Raw genomic sequence first — 26,540 nt, 5'->3', positions numbered from 1 at the left:
GTCAAGTACTGTGTTGGTGTAATGTCATGTATTGTGTTTGTGTAATGTCATGTGTTGTGTTGGTGTAATGTAATCTATTGTGTTGGTGCAATGTCAAGTACTTTTTTATGTAATGTGTTGGTGTAATGTAATGTAAGGTATTCTGTTGGTGTAATGTCAAGTACTGTGTTGGTGTAATGTCAAGTACTGTGTTGGTGTAATGTCATGTACTGTGTTGGTGTCATGCATTCTGTTGGTGTAATGCAATGTACTGTGTTGGTGTAATGTCAAGTACTGTGTTGGTGTAATGTCATGTGTTCTGTCGGTGTAATGTATTGTGCTGGTGTAATGTCATGTATTGTGTTGTGTTGATGTAATGTATTATGTTCGTGTAATGTCAAGTACTGTGTTGGAGTAATGTCATGTATTGTGTTGGTGTAATGTCATGTATTATGTTGGTGTAATGTATTGTGCTGGTGTAATGTCATGTATTGTGTTGGTGTAAGGTAATGTATTGTGTTGGTGTAATGTCAAGTACTGTGTTGGTGTAATGTCAAGTACTGTGTTGGTGTAATGTCAAGTACTGTGTTGGTGTAATGTATTGTGCTGGTGTAATGTCATGTATTGTGTTGGTGTAAGGTAATGTAATGCATTCTGTTAGTGTAATGTATTGTGTTGGTGTAATGTCAAGTACGGTTTTGGTGTAATGTCATGTATTGTGTTGGTGTTATGTCATGTATTGTGTTGGTGTAATGTAATGTAATCTATTATGTTGGTGCAATTTCAAGTACTGTGTTGGTGTAATGTCAAGTACTGTGTTGGTGTAATGTTATGTATTGTGTTGGTGTAATGTTATGTATTGTGTTGGTGTAATGTCATGTATTGTGTTGGTGTAATGTTATGTATTGTGCTGGTGTAATGTCTAGTACTGTCTTGGCGTAATGTCATGTATTGTGTAGTGTTGGTGTAATGTCACGTATTGTGTAGTGTTGGTGTAATGTCACGTATTGTGTTGGCATATATTGTGTTGGTGTAATTTCATGTATTGTGCAGTGTTGGTGTAATGTAATGCATTTTTTGGTGTAATGTCACGCATTGTGTTGGTGTAATGGATTGTGTTGGTGTAATGTAATGTAAAGTATTGTGTTGGTGTAATGTCATGTCTTGTGTAGTGTTGGTGTAATGCATTTTGTTGTGGTACTGTCATATATTGTGTTGGTGTCATGCATTGTGTTGGTGTAATGTCATATAATGTGTTGGTGTAATGTCATGTCTTGTGTAGTGTTGGTGTAATGCATTGTGTTGTGGTACTGTCATATATTGTGTTGATGTCATGCATTGTGTTGGTGTAATGTCATATAATGTGTTGGTGTAATGTCATGTATTGTGTAGTGTTGGTGTAATGTAATGCATTGTGTTGGTGTAATGTCATGTATTGTGTTTATGTAATGTCATGTATTGTGTAGTGGTGGTGTAATGCATTGTGTTGGTGTAATGTCATATATTGTTTTGGTGTAATGTCATGGATTGTTTTGTTGTAATATAATGTAATGTATTGTGTTGGTGTAATGTTGTGTATTGTGTAATGTCATGTGTTGGTGTAATATAATGTAATGCATTCTGTTGGTGTACTGTCATGTATTGTGTTGGTGTAATGTCATGCATTGTGTAGTGTTGGTGTAATGTAATTCATTGTGTTGCTGTTATGTCATGGATTGTGTTGGTGTAATGTATTGTGTAGTTTTTTTTATAATGTAATGTATTTTGTTGGTGTAATGTCATGTGTTGTAGTGTTTATGTAAAAACAAGATTAGCTCTGAATTAAACTAAAGTTATTTACACTATGTAACCCACAAGGTTACTCTGTAGTTCAGTTAGTAGAGCATAGTTCTCTGTAGTTCAGTTGGTAGAGCATGGTGCTCTTCATTTCAGTTAGTAGAGCATGGTTCTCTGTAGTTCAGTTAGTAGAGCACGGTCCTCTGTAGTTCAGTTAGTAGAGCATGGTCCTCTGTAGTTCAGTCAGTAGGGCATGGTCCTCTGTAGTTCAGTTCGTAGAGCATGGTCCTCTGTCATTCAGTTAGTAGAGAAAAGTGATTATTCTCGGGATGGAACATTTGTAAAATACCGGGAAAATATTATTCCCCAGTCTGTAGCTTATTCTTTAGATGTTTGGGGCTGCTGGTGAACCATGATGTGCAGGCATAATCAGTGACACTGGACTAGTGCACTTGCCAGAGTCTTAATGGTGTCTATAGATTTCCATCCAATTTGCAACAGATTTTCATGTTAATATTCTAAAATCTGCATAGAAACAACATACACATTTCAGGGTTTCCTTTAGGAAAATGTGACTGGGAAGATTTTAATGGACCAGATATTTGAGAAATTTAGTGGACATCTATATGCATTCAGATCAGACTTGGCGCAGCCAGAGCCATCAATAAACAAGGGGTGTTGGCCTTAAAAACAGCTTAATGTCACACCCTGATCTGTTTCACCTTTCTTCGTGCTTGTCTCCACACCCCCTCCAGGTGTCGCCCATCTTCCCCATTATACCCTGTGTATTTATACCTGTGTTCTCTGTTTGTCTGTTGACAGTTCGCTTTGTTTCGTGAAACCTACCAGCGTTTTGTTCCCCTGGTCCTGTCTGTTCTTGCTCCTGTTTTCTAGTCCCTCCCGGTTTTGACCGTTCTGCCTGCCCCAACCCTGAGCCTGCCTGCCGTTCTATACCTTGCCCCACCTCACTGGGTTATTGACCCCTGCCTACTCTGACCCGGTGACTGCCTGCCATTCTGGACCTTTTCCACCCTCTCTGGATTACTGACCTCTGCCTGCCTTTGTCATTTGCCTGCCCCTGTACTAGAAATAAACTTTTGTTTCTTCGACACTGTCTGCATCTGGGTCATACCTGAAATCTTATACCTATAACAAATTGCAAAAACACTATTCCTTGTGTTTCGATGTAGCATATGCCAAACTTTATAGCTTATTAATGTTTTTAGGGAACTTTCCCATAACAATAATTGTCCACCTCATGATTCAACTGTCAGATTTGAGCACTAAATGCATCAGGGCATTGCATGGATAGACCTATAGGCTTAGGTGTCCACTGTATGATATTAATATTTAAACTAATACTATATGAAGGAAGAGAAGCTTAAGGCTAGCCCCAGAGAGATAGAGATATGCCGGCAGCATGCTACGACACCAACATGCATTTCTTTGTCAGATGGCTAATGCGTCTGCTATACAGACATATACGTACAGAAGGAGGGTAATTAGTTCATTTTCAATCCAAATAATTATATTAGATTATAGGATCAACTCTGGAAGGCCTGAAACATTATTAATCACCTTATGTTTAACTGAGTCAGTTTGAGCACCGGTGCACACTGCCTTCATATCATAGGCTTGCAGTAGCTAAAGCTTAATAATAGCCACTTTTTAAACTTGTGACCTGTTTCAGAAAGCTAGGCGTATGTCGCAAGTCACTACTTCACAGGCGAGGCTTTTAAATGTATTTGTTTTTATCAAAATGTGTTTTGGGGGCAGAAATGCCTTCTAGAACGTGGTAACTCTTATGTGCCTTAATAACAAACGTGTATTTCATCTGTAAATACAAATAACACATTTTTATTATGAGCCTAGTTGGTTTAGCCAAGGAAAAAGACAAGGACCCTTCCCCCTTGCCATGATTGTCTAAGATAATGGATGGGCTGGACATGCAGAGAGAAGTTCGGATTGGTCTGCCATGTAGCATGCTTCAGTCTATAACGTGAGCTGCTCGGTATGTGTAGATCATTTCTACCACGGATGTAGAAATGAAATATGATAAAATATATAACATTAGCCATCAAGAACTACAGAAGTTTTGCTACTTTCCTCAACATTGATGCCCTGATTTTAGCAGGTGTTATCGACAGATCAGTTGGAAAAAGTTGCGATGGGCTACTTTCTGCACACCCCACGGTCAGTGTGAACCGGAGTGACTTGACACAACACTGGCCAAACAAGATATAGCTACAAACAAAACAGAGTTAAATGGTATAGGTATACGGGTAAGAGTCTAGCTACCTTTTCAGTTATGTGTATGATCTTTGTAGTAATATTCTTCAAAGTCAGATTTTGATATAGGCCGAGGACTGGATGAAGTGAATTTTTAGCTTATTGTAGGCAACTACTTTCACCCCTTTTAGTCTTGAAATCTTTGGTTGTTTACTACACTGCCAACTCTGTTTAGCACATGCCCTCACATGTGAATCTTTAAAGAGATGGGTGGGACTAAAGCTTAAGAGGGTGTGAATGATGTTGAATGGATGTAGACAAAGAAGAGCTCTCCAGTAGGTGTACCAATTATTCAAGGGCCATTTTCTCAGAAGTGAGGTTACAAGTTTATCAACGTTCAAAGCATAATTACTTTCCCATTGTTTCTCAACAGTAGCGTATGATATGACAATTTCTATCTCTGAGTCTCTGCTTTTATCCAATGTAAAAAAAACACAATTTGGTTACATATTACTGAATCCAGGTGGTGGGTCACATATCAAAAGTAAGTCAAGCAATTGTTTATTGGGAGAACATGAGCAGGCTATTATATTGCTGCAAACATAACATTACAGTGGCTTGTGAAAGTATTCACCCCTTTGGCATTTTTCCTATTTTGTTGCCTTACAACCTGGAATTAAAATGGATTTTTGGGTGGTTTGTATCACTTTACTGTAATTTAACTAGGCAAGTCAGTTAAGAACAAATTCTTATTTTCAATGATAGCTTAGGAACAGTATGTTAACTACCTTGTTCAGGGGTAGAACAACAGATTTTTACCTTGTCAGCTCAGGGATTTGATCTTGCAACCTTCCAATTACTAGTCCAACACTCTAACCACTAAGCTAGCTGTCACCCCACACATATGCATGCACCACTTTTCCGTTTTTTATTTTTTTGATTTCTTTGAAACAAGTTATTTTTTTCATTTCACTTCAATTTGGACTATTTTGTGTATGTCTATTACATGAAATCCAAATAAAAATCCATTTCAATTACAGGTTGTAATGCAACAAAATAGCAAAAACGCCAAGGGGGGTGAATACTTTTGCAAGGCACTGTACAGTTGGAACTTTATTTTGGTGGTTTAAACCTTCACAAAAGTTTAGAACAGGATATGTTGCAGCAATTACCAGCAAATTCAAGTGCCTACTATAACCAACAAATGACAGAAATATGCTAATTATACTTATTTTACAACAGACTTACTTATAACCTATCTTAAACTACATTTGGAGCACACAATTAAAAATGACAGATCGAATTTAATTTAGTCAATGAAAATGTCTCAATAGAATTAAACAAAACAGGTTTTGTTATTTAAAGATTAATAAATTAATAAATATGATGCCTAATAATAACAATGCTATACAAAAAATATTATAAATAAATGTAAATTCCAAAATGTCATTCTACCTGATTAGTGAGTTGCACAGTAGACTGCATTCTTATCTTAGTCTACTACAATATTAAAACTTATATTAAATTCCCCTTGTAGGCTTTTCACTATAGGCATGCTCTTTTTCCTCTAACTTTCAATTTATTTAAATGAAAAAGGCCTACATTTTCACAATCAACAGTAGCCTAAGCCAAGGCTCCTCTCTCGGTCTCTCTCTCTTTAGTAGCAGGCGCATATGCGCCCAAAGCCTGAGAGAATGGTACTGATGCGCAAATTTAGGGTGTAGGCTATGATAGACAATCTCTCCTGGACAATTTGGCCTGCCACAATTTTATTTATTGGCTTTTATTTTTTTTATTGATCAAAAGCTGCAATAAGGGAAACCCTGGTATTTACTTGTTGCAGATAAAAGTCTGTGTATAAATACGTAGTGTACATAAAAATACTTTTTGAGGTAAAATTCCCATGTACCGAATAAAAAATACAAGTTAAATGGATTTCCATCACATTTTCAACTCTTGGCGTACTGATGGTTTTGTCACAAAAACTGTTGCGTAAGTATAGTGAATGTGCCAACTCTGGTATTGGCACGCACTCTAGCCAACAGCTTGCAGACACAGTGCAGTTATAGCCTACTACATGATGAGATTATTATTGACAAAAGTGCAAGATAATATGTATTTGTCAAATGGCATCCAAGCATTGATCATCACATCACCAGAACAAAACCCTAGATAGGAGCGTGTGTATGCTTACAGGAGACTTTTGAAGTAGCCTAATCAGATTAAAACATTGTGACTGGTTGTGTTAATACCACATATAAAAGTTCATATTAAAAAGTTATATTTAGACTATATTGAAGCGTTCTAGGTGCATGAGGAATAGCCGCTAGGATTGGAGAGGAGGCAGAGCGTGAGTTAAGCTTTCCTGAATAACTGGGCCTGCTGGGAGCATATGTGGCCACATTATAGGACGACTTGGGAGAATGATAATGCGCAACAGACAGCGTGTCTCAGAATTAGAAGTAAAACTACAGCCAGACTGGCCTGCTACTGTGCCTTTCTAGACCTAACACATTGTCCAGAGTAGACCCACAACTGATCCAAGTCAAATGAAATATTCAAATTGCGCCGTTACTCAAATGACATTTTCACTGCACACTAGAGTAGGCTAGAATGTTGTACTCACTTGAATACAATAATGAAATTATTCATTGCATTATTGTGTTGTAGGCTAGTCTAGGTAGGATGATTGTATTGTCCCTAAACAAGATTGTTTTTTAGCTTTGTCTCATGCCTTCACTGTTCTTTCATGCGCAATGATGCGCCTGGTATCTCCGCTGTCTATCAGCTATTCCTATTTGTTCTTGTCGATTCATTAAAAAAATGTGTGCAGCTTGTAATATTTTTTTTATGTGTGGTATTATTGCAAGTTAGCCTACTGCAGATCTGGACAACGATCCACCTACCACTATTGTCACTCTGAATGGTGGATGGAGGCCAGGATAGATAGTTAAACTGGTAGACTATACTAACCTGTGGAATAGTAAAAGTTAGTACAGGGAAAAGTGTAGTGCATAAGGGAAGTACCAAAACACCTTGACAAAGGAAAAGGTGCATGCAAGCAGATTAGGAAATTTGGCGAGGATGGAAGAAATATATAGTAAAAATCTGCAAAAAAAAACACAACCTTCTTCAAAACAAAACACCCTCACCTATTTTGGAACACACCTCCCCCCACTAAATTGCTATCTGTCCCTTACGCTAGAGAAAGGCATGACAGTAGGTAGGAAGTGAGCTACTGAACAGAACAGAGGACAGTTGGTAAAGCAGGTGGGCAGTGTAGTCTTACTGTATCTCTTTGGTCCATCCTCCAGGCAGAAGGAGAGGGTCAGGGTGGCGTCCTCCTCAAAGAACTCCGTGGCAAACGCATCCCACCACAGACTGTCACTCTCCTGAAAGAGAGAGAAGAAAATTGATCAATAATTCAAATAGTTCTAATATTATCATATAATTTGCTTTGTTGCACAGAGCATATTTTATGGAAACAACAGATTCTATACCATCTACGTATTCCCCCAAAATCTATTTTCTCCATGATAAGTACATAACGCATCAACCCAGGACATCCACCACTGTACACAACATCATGATATTGAAATCACTTTGCTATCACTAACAGGCAAAACGTTGTACCCTTCCACATGCCACTCCGGGGAACATGACACCACCATTTACCAGATAATGTACCGTAACCGCGGACGACCCCATGTGACGCGTGATGTTGATTTCACCCGACATGTTAGGACAGATCGAGAGGCTTTCAATCGTTGCTCCACTGAGGGATCGCTAGGTCCTTCCAGATTTTTACAATTATCCATGTCGATGTCGCCTAGCGTCAAGTCCAATATGTGCTGACCCCAAGGACCTCCATGAACAACTCAATGTGCTTCATATCTGCAGGTCTATCTTGAGGTGTGTGTGTGTGTGTGTGTGTGTGTGTGTGTGTGAGTGTGTGTGTGTGTGTGTGTGTGTGTGTGTGTGTGTGTGTGTGTGTGTGTGTGTGTGTGTGTGTGTGTGTGCGAGAGAGGGAGGGGATGGAGGGAGAGGGGGAGGGGATAGAACTTCTGCAGTTCATTTTGAAGGTGAATCAATACGTGATTATGACCTGGGAATAGAGTGTCCGCTGGTGAAGTAGCATCAACATCCCTGGGTCATAGATTGGTGATAAACCTAGGGATAGGCCTATGATACCTTAACGTCTGAGATTCAATCAATTACAGATTGAGATAAACTGCACTGCTGTATCGGAGGTGTTAACAATGTTGTAACCAACACACGCTAATCTGATTCTCAGTGGATATTGGATATAAGTGCGGGTTCCTCCTATGAAAAATTATACACTCTCATCTGTCTATTTCTGCACAGTCACATATTTGTTATCTTTGCTGCATCACCACTACCCAAATTTAGAGCAAGCAAACTATGATTCTTAATTCTGACCCAGATACGCCCACTGCTGCACCATCATTGCATTCTACTAGCACACTGGGAGTAGTGATGATTGACTCAACAGGAGTCCCTGAATGGTGTGTGTGATTGGGCTAGTGCCAGGCGACTGTCAGCGGATTGAGTCCCACAGGGGACAGGAGGACAGGGTGGTATGGTGGTGGGATAGGGAGCATGGATGCCTAGCACAGCAGGATTCCACTAGAGTAGAGGTTACCAATCTTTTTATAGTCCCGTACCCCTTCCAACATTCAACCTCCAGCTGCGTACTCCCTCTAGCACCAGGGTCAGCGCACTCTCAAATGTAGTTTTTTGCCATCATTGTAAGCCTGCCACACACACACTATACGATACATTTATTAAACATAAGAATGCGTGTGAGTTTTTGTCACAACCTGGCTCGTGGGAAGTGACAAAGAGCTCTTATAGGACCAGGGTACAAATAATAATATGAGAATAATCAATAATGCTCTTTATTTAGCCATCTTACATATAAAACTTTATTTGTTCATCAAAAATTCTGAATAACTCACAACAGGTTAATGAGAAGGGTGTGCTTGAAAAGATGCACATAACTCTGCAATGTTGATTTGTATTGGAGAGTGTCTCAGTCTTAAATCCTTTTTCACACACAGTCTGTGCCTGTATTTAATTTTCCTGCTAGTGAGGGCTGAGAATCCACTCTCACATAGGTACGTGGTTGCAAAGTGCATCAGTGTCTTAACAGCACGATTTGCCAAGGCAGGATACTCTGAACGCAGCCCAATCCAGAAATCTGGTCATGGTTTCTGATTAAATCAAATTTATCACATAACCGCTTGTTGCAATTTCGATGAGGCTCTCTTGTTCATATATCAGTAAGTGGACTGGAGGCAGGGCATGAAAGGAATAACGAATCCAGTTGTTTGTGCCATTGGTTCTTGAAAGTACCTGCGTAATTTCGCACCCAACTCACTCAGGTGCTTCGCTATATTGTCACGTGGGCATTCTAGTTTCTTTATTTCTATGTTGGTGTGGTTCCCAATCAGAGGCAGCTGTCTATCGTTGTCTCTGATTGGGGATCATATATGTTGTCCTTTTTCGTTAGGGTTTTGTGGGTAGTGTTTTCTGTTTAGTGTCTGCAGCTGACAGAACTGTTTCGTTTTGTTCAACTTTGTTATTTTGTTGCGGTGTTCAGTTTGATTAAAAATCATGAACCCCTACCACGCTGCACCTTGGTCCCCTTCTTCATCTGACGACAGCTGTTACATATATCACATTTGACATTGTCTGTAAGCTTGAGTTCATTTGCACACTAAAAAATCATACAATGACGGAAAGACCTGTGTGTTGTCCATGTTAATACAGACACAGAAGAGCTCCAACTTCTTAATCATAGCCTCAATTGTGTCCCGCACATTGAATATAGTTGTGGAGAGTCCCTGCAATCCTAGATTCTGATTGTTCAGGCGAGACAAAAATCACCCAGATTGGCCAGTCGTGTGAGAAACTCATCATCAGGCAAGCGGTCAGACAAGTGAAAATGATGGTCAGTAAAGAAAACTTAAAGCTCGTCTCTGATTTTTTTTTTTAAACGTGTCAATCCTGTCAATCCTCTCCTGTTGTCCTGGTTTCCAGTGATTTGCAAAAGGGGGTGTCTTCCTTAATTGACCCCTCATAAATGTAACAGACATATACCAGGAGCCGTGTCAGGCCCGCCACGTCTGTTGACTCATCCAGCTGTAACGCGTAGAATTCACTGGCTTGTATGCGAAGCAGTAATTGTTTCAAAATCTCCTGCCATGTCATTGATGCATCGTGAAACAGTGTTGTTTGATGACGCAATTATCTGTATAGTATTTTTGGCCTTTTCCCCCAGCATTGTCCCAGCCATATCCGTGGCAGCAGGAAGAATTAAGTACTCCACAATAGTATTGGGCTTGCCTGTTCTAGCCACTTGGTAGCTCACCATATAAGACGCTTTTAGCCCCTTCTAATTAATGGTATATGTTGGTCCTATACATGTCGTACTACTCAAAAGTTGTCTTAATTCTCGCTCAAAAAACTCCCATGGCTTATTTTTGAAATTGGAATGTTCTTTCTAAATCTCTGCGCAAGACTGAAGGTTTCATCGAGTTGTGAGATAATACTTTCGCACATGTAACACACTGTGGCTGAGGAAAGGCACTACTCCCAATATAAGTGAACCGCAAATCAACGTAGTTCTCATCATATTTGCGCCTCTTCGACGGTCCAACATCCCTGTCAGTTGTTCGGTGAGGGGGCAGTAGTTATTCAGCTGCGTCAGATTCACAACTGTCAGTGTCCATGCTAGCTGGGCTAACAACAAATGTAGAATTACTGATGCTAGCATTGGATGTGCTCGTGGAAGCAGAGAGATTTGTGTCGTCGACATGTATTGGGTATTGGAGGCTATTTTGTAAAGGACATCGCCGAAGTCGAGGATTGGTAGGATGGTCAGTTTTACAAGGGTATGGTTTGGCAGCATGAGTGAAGGATGCTTTGTTGCGAAATAGGAAGCCAATTCTAGATTTAACTTTGGATTGGAGATGTTTGATGTGGGTCTGGAAGGAGAGTTTACAGTCTAACCAGACACCTAGGTATTTGTAGTTGTCCACGTATTCTAAGTCAGAGCCGTCCAGAGTAGTGATGTTGGACAGGCAGGCAGGTGCAGGCAGCGATCGGTTGAAGAGCATGCATTTAGTTTTACTTGTATTTAAGAGCAATTGGAGGCCACGGAAGGAGAGTTGTATGGCATTGAAGCTTGCCTGGAGGGTTGTTAACACAGTGTCCAAAGAAGGGCCAGAAGTATACAGAATGGTGTCGTCTGCGTAGAGGTGGATCAGAGACTCACCAGCAGCAAGAGCGACATCATTGATGTATACAGAGAAGAGAGTCGGTCCAAGAATTGAACCCTGTGGCACCCTCATAGAGACGGCCAGAGGTTCGGACAGCAGACCCTCTGATTTGACACACTGAATTCTATCAGAGAAGTAGTTGGTGAACCAGGCAAGGCAATCATTTAAGAAACCAAGGCTGTCGAGTCTGCCGATGAGGATGTGGTGATTTGACAGAGTCGAAAGCCTTGGCCAGATCAATGAATACGGCTGCACAGTAATGTTTCTTATCGATGGCGGTTAAGATATCGTTTAGGACCTTTAGCGTGGCTGAGGTGCACCCATGACCAGCTCTGAAACCAGATTGCATAGCAGAGAAGGTATGGTGAGATTCGAAATGGTCGGTAATCTGTTTGTTGACTTGGCTTTCGAAGACCTTAGAAAGGCAGGGTAGGATAGATATAGGTCTGTAGCAGTTTGGGTCAAGAGTGTCCCCGGTGTCTAGCCCGGCTGATTTGTAGGGGTCCAGATTTTACAGCTCTTGCATGTGTCTCTATGGCCTTACTTTTTTTAAGCATTCATCAATTTTCGAGCAAACGGAATGAGCAGCAGCTACATTTGGAATTTATTTGACATTGTGTTGTTATTTTGCTGAGCACTAGATGGTTTAATTATATTTTTGGCAGTGAAACAAGGCTACTCAGGCAAGAAAAAACCCCAAATGTATAGCCCCGTTGGGAAAAAAAAATTTTATAAGAAAAGTTTTTTTTCTCATTTAAAAAAAATGTGAATCACATTTTATTTGGCATACCCCAGACGGCATTGCGCGTACCCCAGTTTGGGAATACCTGCACTAACAACAATGGTCACACACGTGACTGACTGGGACAGCACTGGATGAGCTGGTTGAGAAATGTGTATGAGAGAGAGAGAGAGAGAGAGAGAGAGAGAGAGAGAGAGAGAGAGAGAGAGAGAGAGAGAGAGAGAGAGAGAGAGAGAGAGAGAGAGAGAGAGAGGGGGGAGTTGACTGAGGGAGAGGGAGAGAGAGACAGACAGACAGAGTGAAAGGGATGGGTAAGAGGGAGAGAGAGACAGAGTGAGAGATCGAGATAAAGGGGGGAGAGAGGGAGGGAGAGAGAGGGGGGAGAGAATGAGAGAGAGAGAGAGAGAGACAGGGACAGTGAGCATAGCCTTGCTATTGAGGAAGGCCACAGTAGGCAGATCTGGCTCTCAAGAGAAGACAGGCAATGTGCACACTGCCCACAAAATTAGGTGGAAACTGAGCTACACTTCCTAACCTCCTGCTAAATGTATGACCATATTAAAGACACATATTTCCCTCAGATTACACAGACCCACAAAGAATTCGAAGAACAAACACCATTGTAAACACAACCCATGTTTATTATCCCTTTTGCACATAATAGTTATATTTTTGGCAGTGAAACAAGGCTACTAAGGCGAGAAAAAAAAAATGTATAGCCCCATTGGAAAATATAAATGGAAAAATGTGAAGAAATTATATATATATATATATATATATATATATATGAAAAGTCTGAAATGTCTTTATTTTTTGGAACTTTTGTGAGTGTAATGTTTACTGTTAATTTTTTTATTGTTTATTATCTATTTCACTTAAACATATAATTTTTTATTTAACCAGGTAAGTCAGTTAAGAACAAATTCTTATTTACAATGACAGCCTACCAGGGAACAGTGGGTTAACTGCCTTGTTCTGGGGCAGAACAACAGATTTTTCCCTTGTCAGCTCAGGGATTCGATTCAGCAACCTTTCAGTTATTGGCCCAACACTTTAACCACTAGGCTACCTACCTAGTGGCAGGTAGGCACCAGGCCAATAAAGCCCTTCAATTGAGTTGAGTTGAATTGAATTGAGAGAGAAAGAGAGAAATTGCATGGCTGTCTAAAGCTTTGTGCATTTCTTTTCGGTGTGTGTGTGTGTGTGAGTACTTGCACGCGTGTGTGTGAGACCGATTCTGATTAGTCACACTCAGCAGGCTGAATGACCTCAGCAGATAATCCTGTCCTGTGAGGGGCCTTCAGGGAGTGAGAGTAGAACCAGGGTCAACAAGGCACTATCTCCCCCCCTCTCTTTCTATCACACACACTCTCTCTATTTTTCTCTCATTCACACTCTCACCCATGGGGTGGCAGGGTAGCCTAGTGGTTAGCGCATTGGACTAGTAACCAGAACATTGCAAGTTCAAACCCCCGAGCTGACAAGGTTCAAATCTGTCATTCTGCCCCTGAACCGGCAGTTGACCCACTGTTCCTAGGCCATCATTGAAAATAAGAATTTGTTCTTATAACTGACTTGCCTAGTTAAATAAAGGTAAAATAAAAATGTGTTAACATTGCCAAAGCAAGTGAAGTAGATCATAAACAAAAGCAAAATAAACAATCAAACTTAACAGTAAACATTACACTCACAGAAGTTCCAAAATAATAATTTCTATATACAGTATTGTAACGATGTACAAAAGGGAAAATAAATCAACATAAATATGGGTTGTATTTACTATGGTGTTTGTTCTTCACTGGTTGTCCTTTTCTTATGGTAACAGGTCACAAATCTTGCTGGCTATGCTCACTGAGTCGGTACATGGTCAAAGCATTCCTTAAGTTTGAATCAGTCACAGTGGTCAGGTATTCTGCCACTGTGTACTCTCTGTTTAGGGCCAAATAGCATTCTAGAAGCTCTGCTTCTTTGTTAAATCTTTCCAATGTGTCAAGTAACCATCCTTTTGTTTTCTCATGTTTTGGATTGGTCTAATTGTGTTGCTGTCCTGGGGCTCTGTGGGGTCTGTTTGTGTTTGTGAAAAGAGCCACAGGACCAGCTTGCTTAGGGGACTCTTCTCCAGGTTCATCTCTCTGTAGGTGATGGCTTTCTTATGGAAGGTTTGGGAATCGCTTCCTTTTAGGTGGTTGCAGAATTTAACGGCTCCTTTCTGGATTTTGATAATTAGCGGGTTTAGACGAATTCTGCTCTGCATGCATAATTTGATGTTTTACGTTGATCAAGGAGGATATTTTTGCAGAATTCTACATGCAGTCTCAATTTGGTGTTTGTCCCATTTGATGAATTCTTGGTTGGTGAGTTCAGAATTGGTTGGTGAGCGGATATGGGCTAGCTAAAGCATTAGTGATAATAGATATTTGGGCGAGATAAAGGATTAGTTGGACACTAAAGTGATGATAGCCCAATGGGCTAGCTAAATGATAAGTGGGACACTAGAGTGAGAATAGATCTATGGGCTGGCTACAGGATCGTGTGGACAGATCTATGAGCTAGGTAAAGGATTAGTGGGACACCAGAGTGAGGATAGATCTATGGGCTAGCTAAAGGATTAGTGGGATACCATAGTGAGGATATATCTATGGGTTAGCTAGAGGATTAGTGGGACACCATAATGAGGATAGATTTAAGGGATGGCATAAGGATAGTGAGGATAGATCTATGGGCTGACAAAAGGATTAGTGGGACACCATAGTGATGATAGATCTAAGGGATAGCTAAAGGATGACAGAAACACAATTGTGAGGATAGATCTATGGGCTAGCCAAATGATTAGTGGGACACCATAGTGAAGATAGATCTATGGGCTAGCTAAATGATTAGTTGGACACTATGGTGATGATAGATCTATGGGCTATCTAAAGGATTAGTGGGATACCATAGTGAGGATAGATCTATGGGCTAGCTAAAGAATTAGAGGGACACCATTGTGGGGATAGATCTATGGGCTAGCCAAAGGATTAGTGGGACACCATAGTGAGGATAGATCTATGGGACAACTAAAGGATAGTGAGAATAGATCTGGACACCATAGTGAGGATAGATCTATGGACTAGCTAAAGAGTTAGTGGGACACTTATGGTGATGATAGATCTATGGGCTAGCTAAAGGATTAGTGGGACACCATAGTGAGGATAGATCTATGGGCTAGCTAAAGCATTAGTGGGACACCATGGTGAGGATAGCTCTATGGGCTAGCTAAAGGATTAGTGTGATACCATATTGAGGATAGATCTATGGGCTAGCTAAAGGATTAGTGGGACACCAGAGTGAGGATAGATCTATGGGCTAGCTAAAGCATTAGTGGGATACCATAGTGAGAATAGATATTTGGGCTCGCTAAAGGATTAGTTGGACACCATAGTAAAATCAAATCAAATCAATTTATTAGTCACATACACATGGTTAGCAGATGTTAATGCGAGTGTAGCGAAATGCTTGTGCTTCTAGTTCCGACCATGCAGTAATATCTTACAAGTAATCTAACAATTTCACAACAACTACCTTTTACACACAAGTGTAAATGAATGAATAAGAATATGTATATATAAATATATGGATTAGTGAAGGCCGAACGGCATAGGCAAGATGCAGTAGATGGTATAGAGTACAGTATATACATACGAGATGAGTAATGTAGGGTATGTAAACATTATATAAAGTGGCATTGTTTAATGTGACTAGCGATATATTTATTATATCCAATTCTTCATGATTAAAGTGGCTAGAGGTTTGAGTTAGTATGTTGGCAGCAGCCACTCAATGTTAGTGATGGCTGTTTAACAGTCTGATGGCCTTGACATAGAAGCTGTTTTTCAGTCTCTCGGTCCCAGCTTTGATGCACCTGTACTGACCTCGCCTTCTGGATGATAGCAGGGTGAACAGGCAGTGGCTCAGGTGGTTGTTGTCCTTTATGATCTTTTTGGCCTTCCTATGACATCGGGTGGTGTAGGTGTCCTGGAGGGCAGATAGTTTGCCCCCGGTGATACGTTTTGCAGACCTCACTACCTTCTGGAAGGCCTTACAGTTGTGGGCGGAGTAGTTGCCATACCAGGCGGTGATACAGCCCGACAGGATGCTCTCAATTGTGCATCTGTAAAAGTTTGTGTGTTTTTGGTGACAAGACAAATTTCTGCAGCCTCCTGAGGTTGAAGAGGCGCTGTTGCGCCTTCTTCACCACGCTGTCTGTGTGGATGGGCCATTTCAGTTTGTTCGTAATGTGTACGCCGAGGAATTTAACTTTCCACTTTCTCCACTACTGTCCCGTCGATGTGGATAGGGGGGTGCTCCCTCTGCTGTTTCCTGAGGTCCACGATCATCTCTTTTGTTTTGTTGACGTTGAGTGTGAGGTTATTTTCCTGACACCACACTCCGAAGGCCCTCACCTCTTCCCTATAGGCCGTCTCGTCGTTGTTGGTAATCAAGCCTACCACTGTAGTGTTGTCTGCAAACTTGATGATTGAGTTGGAGGCGTGCATGGCCACGCAGTCATGGGTGAACAGGGAGTACAGGGCTGAGAACGCACCCTTGTGAGGTCCCAGTGTTGAGGATCAGCGGGGTGGAGATGTTGTTTCCTACCCTCACCACCTGGGGGCATCCTGTCAGAAAGTCCAGGACCCAGCTGCACAGGGTGGGGTCGAGACCCAGGGTCTATCCAGGGTCTAGGTGATATGTCCTTGACTAGTCTCTCAAAGCACTTCATGATGACGGAAGTGAGTGCTACGGGGCGATAGTTGTTTAGCACAGTTACCTTGGCTTTCTTCTTGAACAGGAACAATGGTGGATTCTTAAAGCATGTGGGAACAGCAGACTGGGATAGGGATTGATTGAATATGGCCGTAAACACACCAGCCAACTGGTCTGCGCATACTCTGAGGACGCGGCTAGGGATGCCGTTTGGGCCTGCAGCCTTGCGAGGATTAACACGTTTAAATGTTTTACTCCCATTGGCTGCGGTGAAGGAGAGCCCAACGGAATTGGTAGCGGGCTGTGTCGGTGGCACTGTATTGTCCTCAAAGTGAGCAAAGAAGTTGTTTAGTTTGTCTGGGAGCAAGACATCTAGTGATGTTAGATATATCGGCTAGCTAAAGGATTCGTGGGACACCATAGTGGGGATTGATCTATGGGCTAGCTAAAGGATTAGTGGGACACGATAGTGAGGTTAGATATATGGGCTAGCTAACGAATTAGTGGGACACCATTGTGAGGATTGTCACTAAATAATAACAGACCTTGGGGCTTTTATTAACACACACATATAAATGGATGGCACGCACACGCACATGCACACACACACACACACACACACACACACACACACACACACACACACACACACACACACACACACACACACACACACACACACACACACACACACACACACACACACCCTTACTGCTTTTGTCAAACACTCCATGAAGTGAAGCACAATATTCCCAGCATGCTTTAGTTAAAGGGTATTTTCTCCTTTTACTGTTGTATGAGAGAGTGGCCACCATAGTGAGTTGTTATGCCTGGGGTCTAACCTTGGATAATTAACCTCTGAAATCCCATTCAAATAGTGAATGGATCAGACTATGCCTGTTTCTCTATGAGAATTATTCTTTAGAAAGCTCTGGGGATACGAAGCATAATTGCTTAAAGTGCAAAACCACCACTTGTTAACCTCATTTTCATGAGTGCATTTCTATGTTTTGTAGAAAACTGTATAAAGTTCTACCGGATGACATCATAAAAAGTTAAGATATTAAAAAAACTGTGATTTTCAAATACTATGAAATTTGCAATGACATGGGGGGTAAGAAAATACCCTCCCTCTGGCTAGAAAATCGTTGCAGGTTTTGAAAATCACTGTTTTTCTTACTTTTAATCTTACCCTTCTCTGTGTCAGAAGTATTTTTAGGAGCTGTCTTATCTTTCTAACCACAGTCCATAGAAACGCGCTGTTTTCACATATGTAGACACTGATTTGGTGCTGGAGATGATGGAGTTTGAAAAGTGGCGGAATTTCCCTTTAAATGTGTGAAAAACATGGTGGTGATGCATAGAGACATTTTCAAGGTTGTGTACATTTCTAAAGTCTATGCAGTATGATAAGTGAAAAGATACTTTCATTATCCAAACTATACTAAGAATGGTGCATTATAATGTACTTGAATTCCGCATGCCTGTACAGTTAGCAATGCTGATATATTTTTCTAAAGCTGTTTACCGTGGTACAAAGCAGTAATAAACAGGAATTGCATGTGCATTCGGGATACTATCCTTACATTATGCAAATTCTAGAGAAATGCTGTGTCCTTGAAAAGCCACTGTGCTTTCAGATGGTCACTACCCACAATGCATCAGTGAGTCCTTCACTAATTGAACCAATAAACACGCAGCTGGTTGCCTCATCAAACTCAACGCCACTTTTGCTCATTTCGCTTTGTGAGTATTGTGGTAACATTGGTATAGTGTTTAGTTCATCAGCTGATCTCCTGAAATCAGTGTACATTGTTTTGAGTCAGTGAAGAAGAGCCTAGTGATAATGCCAATACATTTAACTCCAGCTGTAAGCTGTCTTCATGTGTTTTTCTTATGTTTCTGGAGGGAATAGTCAGCAGTGTGGTCTTCTGACATATTGACAATTACCTCGCCTGTTATACATAACGGTCATCACCTAATCTCTAATATGTAATGGAGAATTATTTGCCTTATACAATTGTATGCTATTCGTAATGCACTAACAAGTTAAATTACATAGAAGGAATCAATTAGGGACAGCCATGTTTGTGGCCTATATGGCCTCAGCAATACAATACATGATCCACATTCATCACTATGATCATGAAGTAAAGAAATCCATCAAACTGAAAAAAATGGAACAGGAAGTGAATGGAATAGGTCCCTGTCTCTTATCTATACCCTGGTTGGGACTATGGGAACTGTAGGAAAGTGACAGGAAAAAGGTGGGACCATTGTCCAAGCTTCCTGCTAGTCGGACCAACACAGTGTTTGGGCAAAACCTTTTCTTTTGGAGTTAGACATGTAACTATTTTATGGGATCATGGATTAGCATCAGTCTTGGGGTCAAATACTATTTGAAATCATTTAAAATGCGTTATCTGTTTAATACTAAGAGATTCAGATTTTAGGATTAGATTGCTTAATTGAGCTTGCCTGTCTTAAAGGACCAATAGGATGTCAAAACTGCAAACCCTGCCCACTTCAGGAAGACTAGAGCAAACGGCCAATAGTATTGAACCCAGGTCTGATTGATTAGCACAGTTGTTGGAAACAGAGCAAATTCAAGTTTGATATGCACTTGTCTGTGACAGCCTTTCTTAAAGTATCAGTGGCAATCCAAAGTGGGTCGCAGATATGTTAATGGTGGGTCGAAACATGTCAGAGATTTTTTTAAATGTTATATATATATCTTACATATATATATATACATATACATATATATACATCTTATCACTGTTAACTGCGTTTATTTTCTCACTCTCTGATCCAACAGGTCCCAGACGTGCTCAATGGGATTGAGATCCGGGCTCTTCGCTGGCCATGGCAGGACATTCCTGTCTTGCAGGAAATCATGCACAGAACGAGCAGTATGGCTGGTGGCAATGTCATGCTGGAGGGTCATGTCAGGATGAGCCTGCAGGAAGTGTACCACATGAGGGAGGAGGATGTCTACCCTGTAACGCACATCATTGAGATTGCCTGCAATGACAACGAATGAGTGAGTGTTCATGTGCAAAGGATTAGCATTTCAATTGTTATAATTATCACTCTGTAGTGACTTCTTAGTCGACCCCCACTTCCCCTTTTGTCTAACAAGCCGCGATGCCGGTTTAGCCCACTAGGGCACATTCCCCTATCATTTCTTGTAACCACATTTACCTTGTTTGTTTGTTTATGCATTTATGTGAATTACTTAGTTAGTAATAAATAAATGATTTAAGACAATTGATGTTTGGATGACTCATAGTGAAGACTGGGTTCGTGCAGACAACCAACAATTTAAGACGTTTGGAATGAGACTAACGTGAGGTAAGTAAATAATTCATTAATCAGAAGACTATGGATCAGATATGAAAATATCTGAAAGGTTATATTAGGAAATTATAACCTTGTAATCTGAATATTTTTCCTTGGTGCCCCGACTTCCTAGTTAATTACAGTTACATGATTAATCAGTTGATCGCGTAATACTGTTTACAGAGAATCTTTTATAAAAACTATGTCTTCAATTTAATGACAGTAAAGACACGACATATGTATGTATGTATGTATGTATGTATGTACAGTATGTTTGTATGTATGTATGTATGTACTTGTTATGTCAGTCACCAGCAGTCACTCAATTAGCCATGCCAGCTACCATTTTGTAGATTTGTAAGTTAGTCTAGCCAGCTATCTAAACTTGAAGTACTCATGGCCGAATACCAACCCGGGCACGCAGGGCACTTACCCAGGGGCCTTGACCTCAAGGGGGTCCCCATTAATTTTGTTTAGTCACTCTCACTCAGATATCATAATAAAGGGAAAGGGGGATACCTAGTCAGTTGTACAACTGAATGCCTTCAACTTAAATGTGTCTTCTGCATTTAACTCAACCCCTCGCATGGCATAGGTCATCTCAAAATGGGTAGAATTGCAGGAAATTTGGTGTAAAACAGCAAAGAAATCTCTGCCCCGTGGCAAAATGAGTAGAATTTCATTAAAATTTCGTTTTTATTGCACAATTTTCTCTCCGCCTCATGGAATAATGTGTAGAATTGCAGAAAACGTGCCTTAAAACAGCTACATTTTCTTTACGCCCCTATGGCAAAATGTGTAGAATTACAGGAAATTAACTCTGAAACTTAGGGCCCCAAAAGGGGGCATGTTTTCATGCGCTTGGGTACCCAGAAAGCACAGAATTTCTAACTTGGGTGCCAAGTTGAAAAAGTTTAAGGTAGTTTAAGGTGGTATATGGCCGTTTCAGGCCAGTTAGGTACTGAAGGACTTACCTAGGATTGGATTTTGTGTCCTTTTTATGTGCTGCTCAAATCACATGTAAACAGAGCAAGTTTTCCACATATTGGGAATTCCCTTGCATGGTTGAGGATGAAGTGATCTAACTCAGAGAAAAGATGAGGACAGTGCAGTGTACAGTAGCCTAAAGCAATGTACTGACAACCATCACCTAATGCTCAGTTCCACATGGACCCCTATCCCCTACCACTGGGCACATAATGTAGATCTGAGAAGAATTAGCAATATGGTAATAACCCACACTCTGATAGACTGGGAGGGGTGACTTTTAGCATTAATGCTTATACAGTAGCCAATCCGTTCAGATCTACACAAATGACTAGGGATTGGGAACAGGGGGCAAGGGACTAGTGGCTGATTTTGGAACAGGCCACCTGATTACATAACAAATAGACAGTCAGTCAATCAGCAGTCAGTCAACAGAAAAGTAAATTATTTGATTTCACTAAACCCAATTTACCTCAATCCACCTCAGGTGTGCTAAGGTTTAGGCACAGTGGCTAAATCCAGGTGAACACAGTAGATCATTCTGGCCGATATTATTCTAGCACCCTCCATTCACGTAGCCTTGTATGAACCATCCTGATCTCTCGATCTTACATTCTGTTTTGCTACAAACATTCTGTTAAGCTACACACAGAATGTAAGCTCTCGAGATCAGGATGGTTCAAACGAGGCTACCACTAAAGTGCTTTTGTTTTCTTCTCTCTCTCTCGCTCTATCTCTCTCTCTCTGTCTCTCTTTCTCTCTCTCTCTCTTTCCCTCTCTCTTTCCCTCTCTCTTTCCCTCTCTCTCTCTCTCTCTCTCTCTCTCTCTCTCTCTCTCTCTCTCTCTCTTTCCCTCTCTCTTTCTCTCTCTCTCTCTCTCTCTCTCTCTCTCTCTCTCTCTGTCTCTCTTTCTCTCTTTCTCTCTCTCTCTCTTTCTCTCTCTCTCTCTCTCTCTCTCTTTCCCTCTCTCTTTCTCTCTCTCTCTCTCTCTTTCCATCTCTCTGTCTCTCTTTCTCTCTCTCTCTTTCTCTCTCTCTCCCTCTCTCTCTCTCTCTCTCTCTCTTTCCCTCTCTCTTTCCCTCTCTCTCTCTCTCTCTCGCTCTCTCTCACTCTCTTTCCCTCTCTCTCTCACCTATAGTTTCTCACTCGTAGCGTTACGCTTCATCCCTCACTCTCCCGCTGAATATTAATGACTTCTACGCTAATGTGCTTACAGCGGCTGAGGTCGAGCAGACCCCTCCTCTGAATGGTAATCCGACTCCTCATTTGCATATCCGCTTAAGTGTCAGATTCCCCCACAACCCCTAAATCACGGCAGTGTGTGAGTGTGTGGAGAGGCTTCATATGGAGGCCAGTGGCCCCTGAGCAACGGTCCATAATCAACGCGGTCGAACCGTACGTTCCGTGCGTATACGGTCACACAACAATCAAAGGCTGTTTTGATTGGGAAAGGGAAAGGGGAATACCTAGACAGTTGAATACTGAATGTATTCTGAATGCATTTAACCCAACCCATCTGGTAGGTCAGAAAAGGTTTGCTGTGTAAAATGAAAGGTAATAGGACAATGGCAAGCCGTGTGTTGAAGAACAAGTGATGGGGTTTAGTCGTTAGTAAACGTTCAGTCGTCTATCATAGTGGATTCCTAATACAGTTTACAGTATGACCTACAGTTGTTCATTCAAAAAGAATCATGATGAAAAAGAAAAACAGAGATTATGAATGTAAGACGATACAATAGAAACTGTAAGCTTATTATGACTTATTGATGTTTATTCAAATCCATTTATGTTTTATATGACTGAACCTGATGGGATTATATCAGGGATGAAAAACACCAATATGATAACAGCGATAAACAGCATTTAACAGTTGGGCTGAATCTATTAAGAGTCATAAATGTTGTACAATAAGATGTACTGAGGATTGTCATCTAACAGGTTCATTTTGAATAGGCTGACTTCTCAGCAACATGCTTGAGAAACTGAATTTAATTTGATATCACTTCAGGTGACTAATAGTTTATATTAACTTCATCATATAGCAATACCGCAATGTTTACTGCATCAACAACCTTAAAGTATGCATACATAAGTAACATATGAGATCTTCATCCAGCAAAATAGCATAGTTTACCGAAAAAACAACACAACTATTACTTGTCTAAAACAGCTCCATAATGTCAAACAGATGCTACTGAGGTTCAAAGACACTACGATTCAACATTGCTGCCGAGACTCAAAGTAATGCTGCAGCAAATGCTGTTCTCTGGGCCAAATAATTCTCATCAGCTGGGCAGTGCATGGACATTAGTGACTCATATTAGTTGCCCGCCAACAACAACTTAATGTAAAAACTGAATCCCAGCAGACATGTGTCTGGGGTTGGTAACTCAACAACAAACATCAATACAGACCAATCAACAAATCTATAGGCACACCCATCATAATGGTTTCTGTCTGGTAGAGAACATATTCAAAATGGTTGGCATCACTGTATATCTATTTACCTTTTCTAAATACAAAAGGTGGTAGGTAAAAAGGCTGATGAATTGTAGGCTACCTGACATGTTCCTATACAAGCCATATAGTCCTTCTACTGAATAGTGTTTGGCATGATTCAACAGCCATATCCTCACTAATATTTCTGACAGGACAATGACATAACTGTTCTGAAAAGACAACCAAAAAAACCTATACCCATCCAATTGAGCAATTCTTGATGTTTTTTTATTTTAATTATCAACTAGGACATCATCAGCTAGACAGGAAATGCTTCCACAACAGCTGGCAGGATGTGATGTCGGCTGAAATATTAAAGAACAAGTCTAAGACACATATTCAGGGTCGAGTCCCAAATGGCACCATATTCCCTGTATAGTGCACTACTATGAAGGGAATAGGGTGTCATTTGGGACGCAAACACAAGTCCTATTCAGCTATTTTCATTTAATGGCCCATTTTATAAAACGTGACAATCAAGGCTAAAAAATAATAACCAACTGAGATGAATCTCACGAATAAAGTCCTTTAGTTTTCATAAACAATCTCTATTGTTTCTGCCTCTTTTATTGGTGGTGGTTGAGAGATTCAAAATGTAAAGTTCCCCAAAATATTATTATCTGGGCCATTTTTGATCTCCATGCATGTAGAACACTTTGTCATTACCCTGATTTTCCCCATTAAATCCATCATAGAAATTAAGGAAATTAATGCAAAAAAATATATATTTAATGCCTTTATGGCTGAAATGATGGCTATGATGACAGTAATATATTGGTTGTGTATATATATATTGGTGGTGTGTAGGGTATGTTCCTGGGAGTTGTTGCAGGCTTGGTATCTGAGGTAGGCTACAGGAGTGGAAGTCCACTGGGGCTTGGACCACTCCTGTTGAATAATTCATGAATGGTGTGCCATTGCATCTCTGCAACATTGCCTTGGTCTTCTTAAAGTTGCAACACCCCTATACACAGGAAAGTCTACATCTACACTGTAAAGCATAACCATTGAACTCACTGAGTGAATTGAGTAAAATTCATTTCAATTGTAATAGTCAAATTGATTGTTTTACGTTGTACTTACACAATTATTACTTGCTCCATTACTTTCAACCATTGTCACAGATATAACCAATATCTATCACCATTTTATAGATTTAACCGATATCTATCACAATCTTTAATGTGGTTCAACCATTCTTACAGAGATAACCAATTTCTATCACCATTCTTACAGACATAACCAATATCTATCCATCACAATCTTTACTGTGGTTCCGATTCAAATTCCCAGTGGTCGAGTTAAATGCAGTTGGACAAAACAATGGTGATATTTAAAATAAACTGTGAAACTGGTGTTCAAGTTTAAAATATGAAGACAAGTCAGTAGATTCTTGGTTCTCTCTTCAATTCCCCAAATGGCCGAACAGACTTAAAGCCAACCACTTTCAAATCCTTGCAACTTGACGTCTTCTCAGAACTTCTTATTCTTGATCATTTAGCATAATGCTAATTCAGTGTAACCCAGTATTTTGAACCGTAACATACGGGCAGCAATGCCAGTCATGACATCCATACCCATAACAAGTAGACATGGGGACTGTTCAGCTTCAATTGTATTCTAAAACAGCATGGTTTTACTGTGATTGTTCATTATAATTGGCAAACATACCCATGTATGACTTTTTAAACAAATGTATCAAAGCAACTACTTCTAAATCCATGTCTTTAACCATCAGTCTGTCATGTTCAATATTTGATACTTCAGTTGAAGTGACCCAAATCCAAGGTGGCACAAACCTGATTGATGGCCAAGTACATAATTCTTACATGTTTTGAAAAAATATACATTTTCCTAATTGAACTTTAATTGAACTGATAAAGACAACTGATAAAGACAACCTGACAACTAAAATGACAAACATACATTTTGTTGTTACTAATGATCTATTTAGTAAGTGTTTCTGTTCTAGCCTACTGTTTAAAAAATTGTAGGAATCTTCCAATATCAGTGAAATATGAAACCAAAACTCACTGAACTGAACATATTTCCTTGCTCAGTCATTTTACATGATAGCCCTATCCCCCCCCAAAAATGTTCTCCTTGAAAATGTTATGTCAAATGATCTGTCCTTCATGTAATTTAGGGTACTAAAAAGCTACACCTAACATGGATATGACATACTTGGAAGGTTGGACACATCTGCCACATTAACACATCTGTATTTACAAATATAACCACTTTCCAGGTTAAACTACTGAGCCGACCCGAACAGCACGAGAACCTGTGCCGCAACACTTCAATTTCTACTCCCAAAACAAACATCCCAACACCTTTAATTAACAGGACAACCCCGTTCATAGCATACACTGAGCAGAACTCACCTCTGTACGAGATTGTAGTCGTTTGTTCATCTCGTAGATCCTATACTCGGGTTGGACCATGTAGGGCGAGTGCCTTCTGTAGAAGGGTCCGAATGGGGAGGAATAGAACGGGTCGTTGGGAGGGTTCGACATGTTGAGTTCTTGCCGCGGTAACAAGCTGCACAGCGCAATTTCAACATCCACGCAACGCACATGGAGTGCGATGCTCTTGAAAGCGCTGTGGTACCAGCCGCTATACAAGGCTGAGCTACTCTGCACGTTGGGCTGACTAGTTCGCTGCTATAGCGGGGAGGTGAGGATGGGGAGGGGGAGGAAGGGACGGGGGACTGGAAGGCAGGGTAGGAGAGAGGGAGGGGGAGCGCATGGTCATTGGACGGGTTTGAGGGCTGCATGGTTCCAGTCTAAGGGTAGTTTCCTGGTTCTATCCTTGTATTGGAGTCGACTCCAGTTCTGATCAGGCAGTTTTTGCTTTGGGGACTTTTTTTGTTATCACACAGTAAATTTACTGAGTAAATTTTACTCAGATTGAATACAATTATACTCTACAAAAGATAAC

The 26,540-nt window shown here is 40.6% G+C and overlaps 1 protein-coding gene across 4 annotated transcripts in view; it reads right to left on the bottom strand.

Annotated features, from left to right (window-relative positions):
* LOC110487746 (LIM domain-binding protein 2) overlaps positions 1 to 26,259 on the bottom strand; it is a 116,537-nt gene extending 90,278 nt beyond the window's left edge. For all 4 annotated transcript variants that reach the window (XM_036943083.1, XM_036943084.1, XM_036943085.1 and 1 more), the window contains exons 1-2: positions 25,985 to 26,259; positions 7,274 to 7,376 (exon numbers count right to left, since the gene is read on the bottom strand). In XM_036943083.1, the coding sequence (XP_036798978.1) occupies positions 7,274 to 7,376; positions 25,985 to 26,116 (235 nt within the window). In that variant the 5' untranslated portion in view covers positions 26,117 to 26,259. The remainder of the gene's footprint in view (positions 1 to 7,273; positions 7,377 to 25,984) is intronic.
* Positions 26,260 to 26,540: the final 281 nt, after the last annotated feature.

Source organism: Oncorhynchus mykiss, chromosome 14, assembly GCF_013265735.2.
Source record: "Oncorhynchus mykiss isolate Arlee chromosome 14, USDA_OmykA_1.1, whole genome shotgun sequence".
In the NCBI taxonomy this organism is placed as follows: Eukaryota; Metazoa; Chordata; class Actinopteri; order Salmoniformes; family Salmonidae; genus Oncorhynchus; species Oncorhynchus mykiss.
This window is presented reverse-complemented; position numbering and strand designations above follow the sequence as displayed.